The sequence below is a fragment of the Hordeum vulgare genome, chromosome 2H (assembly GCF_904849725.1).
Source record: "Hordeum vulgare subsp. vulgare chromosome 2H, MorexV3_pseudomolecules_assembly, whole genome shotgun sequence".
NCBI lineage: Eukaryota > Viridiplantae > Streptophyta > Magnoliopsida > Poales > Poaceae > Hordeum > Hordeum vulgare.
The window spans coordinates 16452443-16468176 of NC_058519.1; the positions used below are offsets into that span (position 1 = coordinate 16452443).

At 44.0% G+C, this 15734-nt stretch overlaps 1 protein-coding gene across 1 annotated transcript; it reads right to left on the reverse strand.

Annotated features, from left to right (window-relative positions):
- Positions 1-11523: 11523 nt before the first annotated feature.
- Positions 11524-14765, reverse strand: LOC123429224. The gene is made up of 11 exons (XM_045113281.1): positions 14172-14765; positions 13857-14039; positions 12836-12955; positions 12706-12747; positions 12536-12631; positions 12369-12458; positions 12149-12271; positions 12022-12060; positions 11883-11933; positions 11691-11765; positions 11524-11598 (listed from the first exon to the last, which is right to left on the reverse strand). The coding sequence occupies exons 1-11, from the start codon at positions 14763-14765 to the stop codon at positions 11566-11568; spliced, it is 1446 nt and encodes a 481-aa protein (XP_044969216.1). The 3' UTR covers positions 11524-11565.
- Between the last annotated feature and the right edge of the window lie 969 nt (positions 14766-15734).

The window sequence follows — 15734 nt, forward strand, 5'->3', positions numbered from 1 at the left end:
TGCCATTGGATAACGGTTGAGTGTTACTAAACCTTATATGAGTGAACAAAGGATGTATTTCTCAACCATGCTATTTTTAGTGTATTCACTCGCTAGCTTCCACAAAACTAAACAAATCCTAACTCTCCGCGACCATATATCAACAGAATGATGAGATACAGTCAATTGAGCTATCACCAAAAGCCAGATTCTTATAAAGGCGATCTATACAAGAAGCTTTAACTTCGTATCCAAGTTCTTGATGAGATTGTATTGTATAGTAAAGAGGAAGAATACTCCTCTATCAACACATGTACTTTGTATCAAACAATCAGTCCTGGATAACAATGAATGTGGAGAACAAGAAAGGCTTAGTGAAAGGGAAGATGTGTAGAGATGATGGGTGGGGAGAAGTACAAGAGGAATGTTTCTATCTGGATGCAGAAGGTAGAAGGCCAAAAGAGGCTATATTTGAAGGAGGAAGCGCAGACAAGAATATTGCAGATTTTGCATCCAAGTACTTACCGAACCAAGACAATTTTCAATGAGAGATCTTCCCAAGTTTCTTAGCCTACAATGAATGTTTTCAGTCCCTTCATGTAAATCGATATGTATAATAAGATTGAGCAGTAGCTGAAAACTACTTGTTGTAAAATCAAGTTACATTTGTTGTAAGATCAAGGAGTAAGCTACTTCTTGGAGATAGGAAGGAGCAATATGATCATCTGATTCAGTCTAGTCCTGCTAGCAGAGCATAAATGCACATAAATAAGAGTGCACGTTGTATATGCATGCAAAATGCAATGTGAAATTTACACATCACATCAAAGGATTCATACATAAAGTAATGGGTCCTTAAGGCCAAAAAGTTACACATCACATCGGTCCACTTCTTCTTTGCCGAGTCAAGAAGCAATGCAATGTGAAACCATAGATAAAAAAATCTAACTGAATGATAAAAGTAATAAGAGTGCCATAAGTAACAACATATTTAGAAGAACTACTATAACCTAATAAGATTGACATGCTCAATGAGATATGCAGGCAGAAGGCCTGAAATGAAATGGTACCTCCTGGTGTATTAAGCCATATTGATCAAAGATATTTAGCCCTGCAGTGCAAAGGTATATATTTGATCATATTAATGCATGCCTAAATATAATTGGAATGCCTTGTTGATAATTGATCTGCATGACAATCAGAAGAAGAAGAACCTGATGCACAGAAGGCGGTTGAAACATGTTGTTGCTCCACTCATAAGTTGCAAGGAGCATATATTGTTGGAAACTGAAGAAACAGGTTACACGTCAAGCAAACTATCAACATCGGACCACGAATTTCACGCAAAGTATGAAATATGATAGTAATACCACCAAAGTCAGGACACAGGTTAGCAGAAGAAGCAGATACAAGACATGCTTCATAGGTCACATCCAAAAATAATAAAATCCACCCTTTATCGAAAAAGGTCACACCTGAAAACTTCCATTGCTCCACAGATATTAAGCATTGTTGCGAATATGCACCTCTGATAAAGGTTCCTCAAAGGAGTAATCGGTACCTGTCTTGAAGCTCCAGGGCTTGCTTCCTTCAGGGCATGTGCTCCCGAGAAGCACCATTCCACGGGAACTACTGGCCATCTTGTTATAAGCTTCATGCGCTTTATGAGTCACCTAATCCATCGAGAATGACGTGGAGCTTGGGTTAGCCATGTAGAGGGACGCAATTCTCAGCACCCTCACGCTCCGAAAGAAGAACTTGAGGAGGGCAACCTCCCCGAGCTCCCCTCGGAATTCTTTGTAAGACAACACCTTGATGCACGACTTGACGTTTTCAAGGCTTGACCAGTTTCCAAAAGTTGAGATTCAGCCTCGCACTGCCAGCTTCATAATCACATTTTTCAGATTGCATAAAATTATCAATTAAATCACTCCGAGGCGGGCGAGGACGTTGCCCAGGAGGTCACGCGGGAGGCGACTAAGGCGGTCGGCACCACGGGAGGCGGCGAGGGCGGTGAACCACGTGTCGTCGTAGAGGGGGCAGTTGGGAAGGTTGTTGTAGATGTACGCTAGCATCACCTGCGTGCATCACTCCCTCTCATGCAGGTCGACTGTCGTCCCTAGTTCGGCGCTATTGAACGGTGGCTGCAGCTGCTCAGCCATGGCCGACGGCGGCGATGGTGAGGGTTTATGGATTTGGGCGAGCCATCGCGTGTGTGAGTGGCGTGGCCCTATTTGGCTGGGCCAGCTTACCAACGAGATTTGCTAATGGGCCCATGATAGAGAGAGAAGGACGATCAGATATGATCTGGCAGGTGCAACCGGCGATGGTGAATACAAGTCTCGAATACATGTAACTACCCATGGTCACACTCATGTTTCATCATCTATGTAACCTAGCTATGATCCGATCGCATACAAGAGAAGGACGATCACGATGAGCAAAAGAGGGATTATGTCGTGGTTCATGAGGCGTCGGTTCTGATTTCTCTGGCGTGCTAGTGTCCACCTCAAGTAACTAGCTTACACCTTGCTTCTGCTATCAAACCCTTTCTGGTTGCCGCCCGGGAAGTGATACACTTGGGCCTGACACTCTGCTCACTCCTCGTACACTCCCGAAACCCTCCCTATGTACACGGCATACCACCTCGCCATCGATGATCTATGTGCCTGTCAGAGAAGCATAGATCATCAAGTGAATTCAAAGATAATATGCCACATAATATATGATGTCGGCCTGCAGACAGGAAGAGTTAGCAAATAGAAGCAACATAAACATAGTTAACAAAATTCATCGTACCAAAACTAACTATCTAGAGTGCAGTAGCATTTACATTTAATAGTTACGTCGTACAGATAAATTCCAATTTTGGATGTAGAGAAAGGAACAACTAAATAGATACGGTGTCATCGTTAATTTAAACAGTGCACTCGGCTCATCCGTCCATATCCGGGAGGATGCATCCAAGCTTGTTGAAAAGAATGTTGTCCTGAAGTAGTAGGGCTATGCGGGTGTGGACGTCATGTCATCATCATCATCTTCACTTATCCATCGAGTATGGCCATCCATGAAACCATGCATGAGCATTTGCGTCTTGAATTTGCCAGCCTTAAAGGGGTCGAGCCATACTCTATCTTCGCATCTACGACATGGACATAAAACCTCCTTCCATTTGTTTTCATACATGTCTTCCACCGCGGATTGTCAGTATCCTTCTACCTTCCTTCCATTGACTTTCATGATTGCCTGCGTGATACGCATGCATGCAACAAAATCATACAAAAAATTGGCATGACCTTCCCTAAACATAGGACATGTCGAGTTTGCCCTAAATTCGCCGAAACGGAAATGAATCGACATTTCGGCATAACATAGGCAACTCATGTCACGCACATTTCAACAAATACACAATATAGACAACTCACACATGCCACACACACAATCACATAGCTCCGTCCTATCACACGCACACAAACACATACGCATATTTCCATTCTTGCACGTTATCCCTTCTTTTTCCTCACCTATGTCAAGAGAGATCAAGCCCGGTAGGAAGATATATGTTTAATTCTCTTTCTTAATTAGCTAGTAGATCTAGATAGTGAGGTAACTAGATATATAGCTCTAACTAGGGAGAGAGAGAGAAAAAGCTAACTAGTGGATGGCTAAAATATTAGAGACAAGGGAGGTTAGGTCATTAATATATAAAGGTGCAGGTGAAGGTCAAAGAAAGAGATGAGAGCGGGGTGGAAGATCATTAATGGAGGTGATGGAGAAGAAAAGAAGAGAGAGGGGGGAGGGGAGCATTGAAGGAAGAAGAAGAGGAGGTGGGGAAGACGAAAGGGAAAAGAAGAGAAGTGGGGAGAAGGTGACAGATATTTTGTGGCTGGCGATCATAGTAGTAGAGCGAGTGTTGCTTGAGAAACGCTCTACTACTAGATACACTAGCAATAGCGTCATTTCCTACCATGCGCTGCTATTAACTAAGGCCCACCAGTGTAACCATAGGAAATTAGTAGTGGATCCCTTTTCAAGAAACGCATTACTGCTAGTGTAACTAGCAGTAGCACTTCTCGTAGACAAGCGCTGCTGATAAGGGAGACCCACTAGCTTACCAGTAAAAACATATATGTAGCGCCCTTTCAAGGAAACGCGCTACACATACACTAGTAGTTGTAGCCCATGTTTTTATTGGAGCACTACTAACTTATGTTGATCCTCGTGCACCCTTTGGCCCACTTAGAAGTAGTGTGTTCATGCCTACCAAGTGCTACTTCTAATTAGTACTAGTAGGGCCTTTTTTTCTGCGCGCTAATGGTACTTAGCAGTAGCGTTTAGCCCATAACTAGCGCTATTAGTAACATTTTACCTATAAGTTTTTCCCTAGTAATGCTTAGTGTTCATGTGCATGCTAGCTAGATTGGTGCTAGAATGGGCATGCTATGTTGCATGATTTTGTTACGTGCATGGTTTTCAAGGTCGGTAGGACTAATGTGTTTGCTACTTTAGGTAGTAGTAGTACAAATGTAGCATGTCAATGCCCTGTTACTAATCGATGTCATATTACCTGACAAAGTGATGAAGATGGAGTGGGACATGGCCAGAGGAGGAGCCCATGTCATCGCCGGCGTCGAGGCCATCTTGGACTTCATCCCCACGAAATGCTGGCTAAAGAGGGTGAACCTCTATGGCAGGGTCGCCTTCATGAGCATGTCACATTCAAGGGGACGAGCTCCTAGGACTGGCCATGAGGAGGGGTCCCGAGAGCACCTTCGATTCTACATGCAAATCAGAGACGAAGAGGATCCTGCCATGCTCGTCATCCCTCCCATGTTCGTGGAGGTGATGAAGGAGTGGCTAACGGTCAGGCTCCCGCGTGTGGGCAGGCTCTCGGCAAACAAGTGGTGCGAGTTCTGGGTTTAGGTCCAGAACTTCGACGGTCAAATGGTGCTTGGCCGGGCCGGCAGTACTTCTGCCATCACCATAGGATCGTCCCCAGTGACCTCATCATGCTGCGAATTTTCGGCCTCGGACTCAAGGTTCAAATATACAACCACGACAGCTTCATCGGGTGCAAGGTGTGTTACAGCAGGCACATCTACATCGGTGACCTTTCTTTTGCCCTCTGAACATGTTAGGATGAACTTGTAGTTAGTTTGCGGTGATGGGAGAACTTGCTGGGAACTTGTTCATATTTTTTCTAGGGTTCGGCACCTCGTGTTCACGCAGGGGGCATGGGATGCTCCTACTATCTTTAAACCTAATCTTGTTTAGCAGTATGACTATTTAGTTGCTTGTTTATCTGCTATTAGCTGTTGTTTACCTCCTACTTTAGTGTTATACCTATTTTTATGCATAATGTGGTGGGAAGACCATCACATTTGAGTGTGGTGAGCAGAACACAAACGTGTATGCAACCAAACAGGTGTGGTTTGCATCCGCTCACCCTTTAAGCACAAATGCGAGCAACCAAACAGCCAGTCTAAAGTGGCCTTTGACGCAATGCAGGCAACCAAACAACATGCAGATGTTGGTTTATTGCCTGCTTTTGTTAAACCAGACTGGCTTGAGATGTGCATGAAATGCAGATACTATTCAGTCGAGGCAACCAAATGCGTTCTCAGTGGATATACAATTATGATTGTGCATCGGTGTGCAGGCATGCAAGAGTTGCACACAGTTGGTGGACAACCAGTTGTGCACGATCGGTAGATATGCAACTATTGTTGCGCGTGGAGAGGGCGAAGCGAGAAGGTGTGGCGGCCAGGCTGATGTAGAGGTTCGAGGACATCTTGGTGAAGGAGGAGGCATGCGTGAGGCACTCGGACATCGAGGAGGAGGAGAAGGCGGAGAGCATAAATTTTTTGATGGAGGCGACGAACAAGAAGCTCAACCTTAAAGAGAGGAGGACCATGATCAAGAGAAGAAGGTTGTGTTCGAGGAAAAAGAGAGTAAAAAATCGCCGCCAATGCGGAGGACACCAAGATGTTGACCTTCAATGTCGACTCTTTGGATGCCGACGCAAAAAATGTGTGTGCAATCCATCTGCTACCAGACGTTGCAACGGCAGAAAGTTGAGTTGGCAGCGGCGGACTATGAGGACGTGACGGAGGCTACCTAGATGGTTGCGTAGGCACCTCCTTAATCGGGGAGCAGACAGTTGGGATTGCCGATCCGATAAGGCAGAAATGCACAGGCTGTCGGACTGATGTTTTTTGAATTCTGGCATGTTCTTTTGGTTGTGATCAGGCATGCAATCCGGTACTAGTGTGATCCGGTGCGTTGCGTGGATCGGAGTACATTTAAATTTAAATTTACTTGTAGACATATACATGTCGGGTTAGATCAGGGGCGAAAACAGGACCCAAACCCCGGGTCCTGAAGCCCATCTTCATTCTTGATTGTAGAAATTATTAAGAATATGAGGCCCAAATCCATGCATTTTTTTAAGGTGGATCGGGGCTTGGTGTCTACCTGCTTCCGCTCGTGGGTTGGGTGGCAGTCTCCCGCATCCATGTCTGCACAGGGATACGGTAGAAAATTTACGAGTTGGAGTTGGAGATGCCCTAATAGACAAGGAAACATAATGATTATAAAAATTAAGAAGAAAGAACATGTTGCGGCATTTGATTTAACACTTTGCAAAACAGTTTGAAATTTGAACGAGGCGTTGTAGACCGGTCAATAACCAAAATACTCCGTACTTATCTTGCCCAAAACGGGACTGTGGGTCTGTCTGCCATAGAGAAAGTTAAGAGGCAAGCCTATACTGACTGGTTCGGGGCTCACTTTGTCCTTTGGTATCGCCGGAGTATTCCCCCCTCCCCCTCCTCCTCTTTCTTCTCCGGCCGAGCGCAACCGCAGCTCCAAGGATGGCCGACGCCCCCGACCCTCTGGAACCCCTGGAGCCAGATCCCGTAACAGGTAAAGCACATGTACCAACTTTTTCCAGTATTTGCATCGCGCTGCCGCGCCGTCCATCACCCGCCGCGGCCGGCCACCAACAGCGTGCCATAGCCGAGCGATGGCAAAGAGATGTAGGGCAGGGGACAAGGGGTGAGGTCGACGCCACGAGGGAGCGCACGGTCGACATGTGGTGGTGAACCGGCCGGCCAGCCGATGGCCGACTGGTGCCCTTCATGGCATTGTCTCTTTTCCGATGCTGCGGCACCGGCCATTGGTGGCCGATTACCTAAGGTTTTGGTCTTTACGACCCCGAACATTAGCAATCGCTCGCCGCCGGTCTCATGAGGTGGGGAACCGACGGCAATTTTCTTACTTTAAAGCTGACGCCTTTACGACCCCGGACATCAGCAACTGCTCGCCGCCAGCCGGTCTCTCTCATCGCCACCGCACGCCGAGTTAAGTGACGTTTGGACCGAGCATCATGTCAGGTCAGCCGTCTACAGAGCAGCAAAGGGCCTTGATCTAGGCAAAGGCCCATGCCCAACAGCAGGATTAGCGAGGGTGAGGGGGAGAGGTGTTAGAGGGACATCGACCGGCAAGCATCGCCATTGCTGCCATCAGGATGAGCCAATCCTGCCTTCTGATGCTTGAAATATCAGCTACTTCATGTCCCTCTGGTAGTCATGAGCAGAGTCCCCTGTTTGTACTAGTACAAACAGAAAACCATAGGTATGTATGAAATCATACGTACCTATGGTTTTCCAGCATCAGCATCTACTGGGTCAGCAAACTAGCGTGGTTGTATATGTATGTTATGTATGTATTTACATATAAAATGAAGAATGGAGTAAACTCAAGAGCTAGTAATACTGATGCCCCAAGATCTAAGTGTTGTTTGTTTGTTTGTTGCAGACTTGCAGTAGTCTTCCATAATTGAGTTCCTAATTGACAATTCACTTTGTTTCCAACAGTTCAAGCCATTAGGGATTGCTACCGTTTTCTGGGGACAATCAAAGGCAACGTTACACTACAACCCTGTGATAATGATGAGGTCCTTGATTTTGATGGCACGAAAATGGAGTTCCAGAAGTGCAATTACCAAGTTGGTACATTGAAATTAACAAGATTTGTCAAGAGGGGGGTCAGAAATTCAAAGGATTGGGCTATGAACTACCATTTTGTCAGTGCTTTGCAACATCCAGCAGCTATGCAAGTGGAAAATTACTTCCATTCAGAGTGTGTGGTCGTTTCTGCAGTGGATAGCTCATTGTACAAATGGCTGGATACCAAGAAAAGCATAGAACTGTTCGATGTAGGCGATATGCGCCCTATCCTAAGAAATATGCTCAGGTGAGTTTTGCCCTAAACTCTGCTATATATGCCTTCCGTTTTCTACACAGTTGTTAAATTTCTTGTTGTTGCCCTATGTAGCCAACTTGTAGGTCTTGTGCAAAGCATAATTGCCCAGAAAAAGTGTCCCACGGATCTTTCAATGGAAGACTTGTATATCAAGCGGCTTTCTGGTGATATACCTAAGCTACAGGTGTTGATACTTAATGGCAGGTGTCTTCTTAAAACAGGAAACTTTATATGCGTGGATGTTTGGCACTGATTTCACTACACATTAAAATTGACATAAAAAGTTGGTTTTCAGTTTTTGAACAGATATATATGATGAAACAATTTAATCATGTGCACCTTGTTATAAAAGGTCATGAATTTATGTTTGAAACAAGCATGGTTGTTAAGAACAACTATAAGATGTATGCCTTAATATTTTGTGCTACGCAAAATAATTATATTGGTTCAACCTAAACGATGAATATTGTGCTAGCTATTCAAAACATGTGCATTTTGGTCTTTTTGTTAGGACACATATGGTCATTTTGATGGTAGCCTGGCTTGCAGCAGGCTCTGTAACTTAGCTTTGGGCATTTACATGTTTTAGCACCAAACCGTGTACGAGTACATTACATTTTGTAGCATTGCCACAATCCATATTTCTTTTTTTACAGTTCCTGCACATTTCTTGTAGTGGAAAAGAGAGGGAGGGGGGGGTAAAGATTATTGGAGTATATCCAAATAAATGCAGATGTGCATTTGCCATGTGCAAGTACTATATGCACTTGCATTGGGTTTGTACAGATAAATGTTGTCCTATGCAGAAAAAGACAAGGATGAACAGATAAAAATAATAACTCCCAGTTTGTTTGCACACAACATAATGCAGATATTTGCACAAAAACGAGTAATGCGCATAGCACCCAAACTATCTCGACGATTGTGAGGTTTTGTTACGATGCAAAAGAAGAAAAGGAAAATCATGTGGGTGTGGTGTTTGTTCAAGTGCCGTTTTAGTATGTTCTTTTTCTTTTGGTATTCTACGATGATACATGTACTAGTAAAATTCATAATTTTTGCTTCTTGATTTTTTTGGTTTATCGTAGTTGAAAACTTGAGCACTATAGCCGAGGAGGAGGCTTGGAAAAATGTAAGGGGGATTGTTAAAGAGTGGTTTCTCAGGCATGATGTCGATCCAAGCTCGGGCAGTGCAGACTTCATCTCATGTATTAGGATTCGGATAAGAAACACACAAGCTCTCTTGGAGGACCACCCGGTGGAGTAGGATAACATGAAAAAGGGCCTATTTCTCGCGGAAACTTACTCGTGCTCCCAGCAAGTGTCTCGTAGGATCAATTCATCAGAACTGAAGTGGCCTGTGGAAGCAGATGGAGCAACTACTCCACGGTTGCTATCGGATTTACTTTTTCATGGAAGGAAATACGCGATGTACAACAAGGAATATGCAAATGACTACGTGAGGCTGCTGAGGAACAGCTACAAGCACTTCAACCCGCTGCCAAAACATATTAAGGTGTGTGATTTAAACTGCCTTAATTTCAGCTAAAGTAGAGTAGTGTTTATAGTGTTAATTGTAGAATCCAAATGGTGAACGGAGTCATCCTAAGTTGGAGGAGGAGCTTGAGTGACAAGAGATTGGATATTAGAAATTCAGTTGAATGTTGTTTTGTTGCAGGAATTGCTTGGAGGCAATACGGATGGACTCCTACGTGAGATCGAAGAGTGGTCGCCTCGTATCTGGCACATCCTGTATGTGGCACTTCACATGCCCTGAGCTCGCTGTAAGTAGAAGACCATGAATATCATACAACATACTGTACTAAACATTTCTGTATCTATCTGATCACAAGCCCTGAAATGTATGTACTCACTCTGTTTTTATCCATATACACAGGATGTGTGGTTGCTGACCAAGAAGCCGAGTTGGTGCATGGAATGGAGATGAAATTAAGAGTAGCTTAACTAATTATATAGACTAGATCGCACTGGTTATTGTAATCCTATCTATCTATCTATCAATAGATCTAGTACTTTGTCTTTATTTGGCGGGCTGGTAAACAGACAAACACACAAACGACCAAACAAACAAACTAGAGGAGGATTCTGCTGCCCAGCTTGACGCGACCAACACCAATGTCTTGTACTGGGATATCTCCATCTCCTGGCAATCTTTCCTTGATTGATGGTGCGACATCGTACCGGGGCATCTTCTAAGGAACGATGAATGAATGTATTGGTGTTGGGGGGTTGAAAATGAAACCAGGAATTGTGTTTGTTTCGTGTCTCAGTTTGAATCAACCTGCAACTGTCTGTCGCAAAACACCTGCTCCTGCTCACTCTTGAGGTTCCAACGCAACGGGCACAAGTAGGGAGGGAGATATTCAGCGTAACAGCTACCTACACTGCTGCTGAGATCCGATTAGGCGCTTATGGAAGTTGGAACTGAATTTTTTTTGAACTAAAGCAGCCACGACACATATTTTGGGACGGAGAGAGTACTTCAATGCTTGTTCTGCTGTCTAAGTCTACATACATATACTACCACTTGAGCATTGTGTGCTGCGTTCAGAGGTACTATTTGGTAAACAGGCATGGAGGAATACTCCCTCTGTTCAAAGCTCACATTCTCATTTCTCAAGCATGGAAGATACTCCCCCTGTAAACTAATATAAAACCGTGTAGATCAGGCATGGAAGGTAGTACTCCCTCCGTCCCAAAATTCTTGTCTTAGGTTTGTTTAGAAATGGATGTATCAAAATACTAAAACGTGACTAGATACATTCATATCTAGACAAATCTAAGACAAGAATTTTGGGATGGAGGAAGTACTATTTTGGTACTTGCCTGGCTGGCTTGCTGTTTGGGACAGCAAGTGACTTTTCAACATGAATCAAGTGATTGATCCTTTCGCTCTGTCGAGTCAAACATCATGAATCATGTTTGCAGCTAAGCATATTTTATACCACAATCAAAATATAGTCTTTCACTCCAACATACATCCATTGCATAATACTAGTATATTGCTACTCAGACAGGTCCTAAAAAGACCTGCTCATTATGTGACCACTATCTTACTATTATTGATGGCAAGTACAGAAAGCAAACCAAGCATCACGCATACGTACTAGTGAATAACATTACAACAGGGGATGTCCACTAATTTAAAAACATGAGCCAATCATCATCCACAATGTCAGACTGCTGAGCTGGGCTAGTTATGTATGTAATACAATCTTCGTAATACTTCCGTCTTGCTGTTATATGAGAAAACAACGGCTCATTTCAGGCCAAAATGGACAAATCTAGTTTTTTCCTTGCTCAATCGTAGGGTCTAAAGGGAACAAATCCACCCTGCAAAGTGGCACGCACATAAGTTACTGGATTTTTTTTATCTCGGGAGAGAATTAACCTTACTTTAACAATAAATACATTTATTAGCATACCTTTTTGTCCAACTTCAACTGATCTGCTATCTCCACCTTCTTCTTAGCATAGTCAGCCATGTTCATTGATTTATGCTGAAACAAGGGATCCAATTATATAACAACAACAATCATGACCACATATAAATCCATAGAGAATTTTTTTCAAAACGAAAATAAAACAAAATCATAGAGGATTCATTGAGACAATACCCTAGTGAAAGATAACTCATTAAACACAGCCCGAGCCTTTTCCTCTTCATCCTACACAAAGGTCTTATCAATGTCAACAACCTATTGCAGTTAGGTATGTATCACCATGTCAAACATACATGTACAATATCCTACTTACAGTCCGCTTAATGCCACCCTCCAGGACAATAGAGTAAATCTACAAAGGAAAACAGATGAAATTAAACATTTGGCTATATGTTGCACATTCCATTTTCACAACATAAAATCACAGTTAGTGGCTATACAGTTTGTTGCATTGTTACAAAGATATGGCATGTGCCCCCATTGAGTTCAGCACGTAGTATTGGTTTGTGCACATGGAAATTGTTAGACTCATATACTTCCCTCACAGCATCTTTGTAAGTTCTCTGAAATATTTGTGAAACCGTACGAAACACGCAAAATCACAAAAGCATGTCATCCGTGCTCTATTGCACAAACGTTTTGATGTAGTAGGATGCTAACATTTCCTTTATAGACAAGCCTCCAGATCTGAAAATAGAGGAGATCTATGTCCTTGAGGGACGCATCCATTTTCAGCTCCGTAATGTACTCCTGAATAAAATGGACCAGATTGTGAGTACCACCAGCAAATAACACCACCTCAATTAGCAGAAGACAACATATCCTACACCATAAGCATAACCAGCTAAATCTTCAGTCATATGAGGAATGCCGGTTGCAATCCTCAATGCTTGCCTCCATGCTCTAGTATCCCATTTTATCCACTGAAGTGAAAAGAAGTTAATGATCATGTGTATGTATATGACTAATTTTGTAATTTTCTGTGGGGCATACTTACATCCTTAGTCCTGCGATCCAGATGCAAATAATCTGCAATCCACTGTTACAAGAAGAAATCTATCACTTTGAAAACATTCCAGCCACTCGTAGTATTTTTCATTCCAACAGCTTGATCACATAATGCATACCTTGATTTTCTTTGAAATTTCTGCATAGTACTTGACATAAGCATCATCAATTTTATATGTATGATAACGCGAGCGGTACTCATCGTGATAGCCGTACAGGCTTCCACTCGTACCAGGCAGCTACGAAAAAGAAAGGGACAAGAATCAGATGACACGTCTGAAAAGGCACAAAAGTGCAGATACTTAATGGCTATAGTGTAGTGAGATGACATACTGTCTATAGAAGTAACTGACTAAAGATCCACATTATTTCCTTCTAGTATAGTCTAGCTTGCTAAAAAATAGTAATGTATAACTAAATGACCTTTAAAAAGTTAATCCACTGAGACACGGTCGTGATATAATTCAGAAGCAATTCAAACGTCAACTAACTTCAGCAGCCAAATTTAACGGCACAAAATCAAAGAGATAAGAAATTTGAAAATAGTAATGTTTGTCAATACATATAAGGTAACATAGCTTTGAACCTGGGACTGCTCCCCGCAGTCACAGAAATCATGATATTTTTATCTTCTAATGCTAAACCTCAGCTTTAAAACTAAGGCAATCAAGGAGGTTCAAGAACTAAGTGGGATACCCTTCCTAGCATTTCGCCCCGAGTTAAGGTTACATATGAAACGGCTAAGAACCGACCGATTTTAAGGGATCACTCATTAAAATCAGCAGGAAGGCTTGCCCAAAGTTTGAATAAACACAAAAAACTGGCCACCTTTTCGAATCCAACACCACAAGTACTAAGCATCCATCAGTAGCCACAAAGCAAGGGCTCAATCATCATCATCATCATCATCCTCTATTAAGAATAAGCTGTCGAAAACAGTTTGAACTCATACCATAAACCCATGGCTCAATATTTTGTACTAATGTTGCAGCTGTTGTTGGAGCCACTGAAGCAAAATGAACTACCTCACTGATTGCCGGTTTTCACGGTGTGTTTCGAAATGGTTTCTGAACACCCATGGTTATGATAACGAAACTAGTCAATCGGATGACCAAATGTAGATATAAATAGTACACTTACAAAATTGCGAGGAACAATCCGTTGGTAGTCATTCAATTCAATGTTCTGGATGTCATCACGATGGATGTACCACTCAAAATTTTCATCATTCTCTAATGCCTCAAAGTATGACTCGCGGAGAAGTTCCTCATCAGTGTATTCTTCTAGTTCCTTGAGTTCACGTGCGCGCTCTGGATTTACAACCTACACACAGATGATAAAAACACGAGATAAAATCACCCACGCAAACCAAACCAGAAGACTGAATCAGCTACTATGGCACACAGTTATAAAGTTTAAGATGCACGGTGACTGATTGATAGGGCATGTAGGTACCTTGTAATGAGCGATGCGATAGCGTGCAAGGCGCGCTTCTATCTTGTGGTGTTCCTCCCATGTCATATAAAGTGGCAGGTCAGTAGGATAATCGTCCTCCGACTGAATATTGGCAAGCAAAAGTTGAGAATACTTGGCACGGTCTTCCTCGCTGATAAGGAAGTGCGGCCCGAAACGCTGCTCGCTTTCTTCTTGTGCCGGCTCTGTGTTCAGCAGAAGATCATAATCTTGGCCCGCTTGGAAGGTGTCCTCCATGTCTGTCGCATGAGAAATCTGATCTTGCCCCCCTTGGATGGTGCCCTCCATACATGTCGCATGAGGAATCGGATCTTGACCCCCTTGGATGGTGTCCTCCATGTCTCCATGGCCTTCCTCGCTGATAAGGACGTCCGGCCCGTATCTTTCTCCTTCTGCCGAATCTGTTCTGAGCAGCAGCTCCATGTCTGTCGCATGAGAAATCGAACCTTGGTGCCCTTGGATGGCATCCTCCATGTCTGCCGCGTGGTCGTGGGCAGTGGCAGGAGATGGGGGCAGGTGCTTGCGGCGCCTCTTCTCCCCTGTCCACGCCTTGTTTGTTCCATCATCGCCCTGCATGTCGATCCAAGGAAGGATACGGCCGCGGGAGGAGGCGGCGGCGGTGGGAGGAGACTGCGGTGAAACCCTAGGTAGACACTTGTCGAGAGATGGAAGGGGGAAGCAGAGCGTGCGGGCTCTTGTTTGTTTGGGGCACTCGGTGGCAGGCCAACGTTAATTTGCTGCACATTGAGGCCTCGTTCAGTATTTGCGTGTTTCAACGAGTATTTTACCACCCGGTATAGAAATTCCGAAAATTCCCTGGCCCATTCGGTATCCCCGTATTGGACCGGTCCATCCCGAACCCTTCATCCCAAAAATTACAACCCGAACCCTCCTAATACTCGCGTGTGAAGAGACCCTCCCCTTCCCGCGCGAAATTTCTCCTCGACTATGACGGCGTAGCCTCCTCCGCCCTCCGCCCTTTGGCCAGAAGTTCATCGGCGGCTCGCCGTCTTCGTCGACTCCCGTCCAAACCGAGCCAGACCATCTGTGGGTCCTGCCTCGGGTCCCGGGGCTTCTCGGCTCTTGCCACCTGCCATCCACGTCATTGCCTCCGCCGTACACGCCGCCTCAGCCCCTGATGCCTCGGACGTCCAAATCCTTCCGGCAGCCTGGAATTTTCGCCCGTAAGGACTGGTTCCACCTCATCCCCCCTACCCTTTGTCTAGGGTTTTAGTCGTCGGTCTGATCATGGGTGTGCTTGCTTGGACGGAGTTCTTGCTAATATGCTTGCTTGGGGCTATGCAGATGTGAGTTGTTTACATGATAACAAGATCTGGTCTACAGCTTGTAGTCTAATATGGTTGTGCATTGTAAACAGTAAGTTGAACGTATGCAAATCATCCTCGGTCTTTGGTTCATTGGGGGTTGGAGAGAGTTTTTGATTTGCTTAATCATGGAACGGAGACAACAGTTTTCGTGTACACATTGATGGATTTTTCTCCTCATGACTTATAATTGTTGTATTCTGATTTTTAGGACACGTAC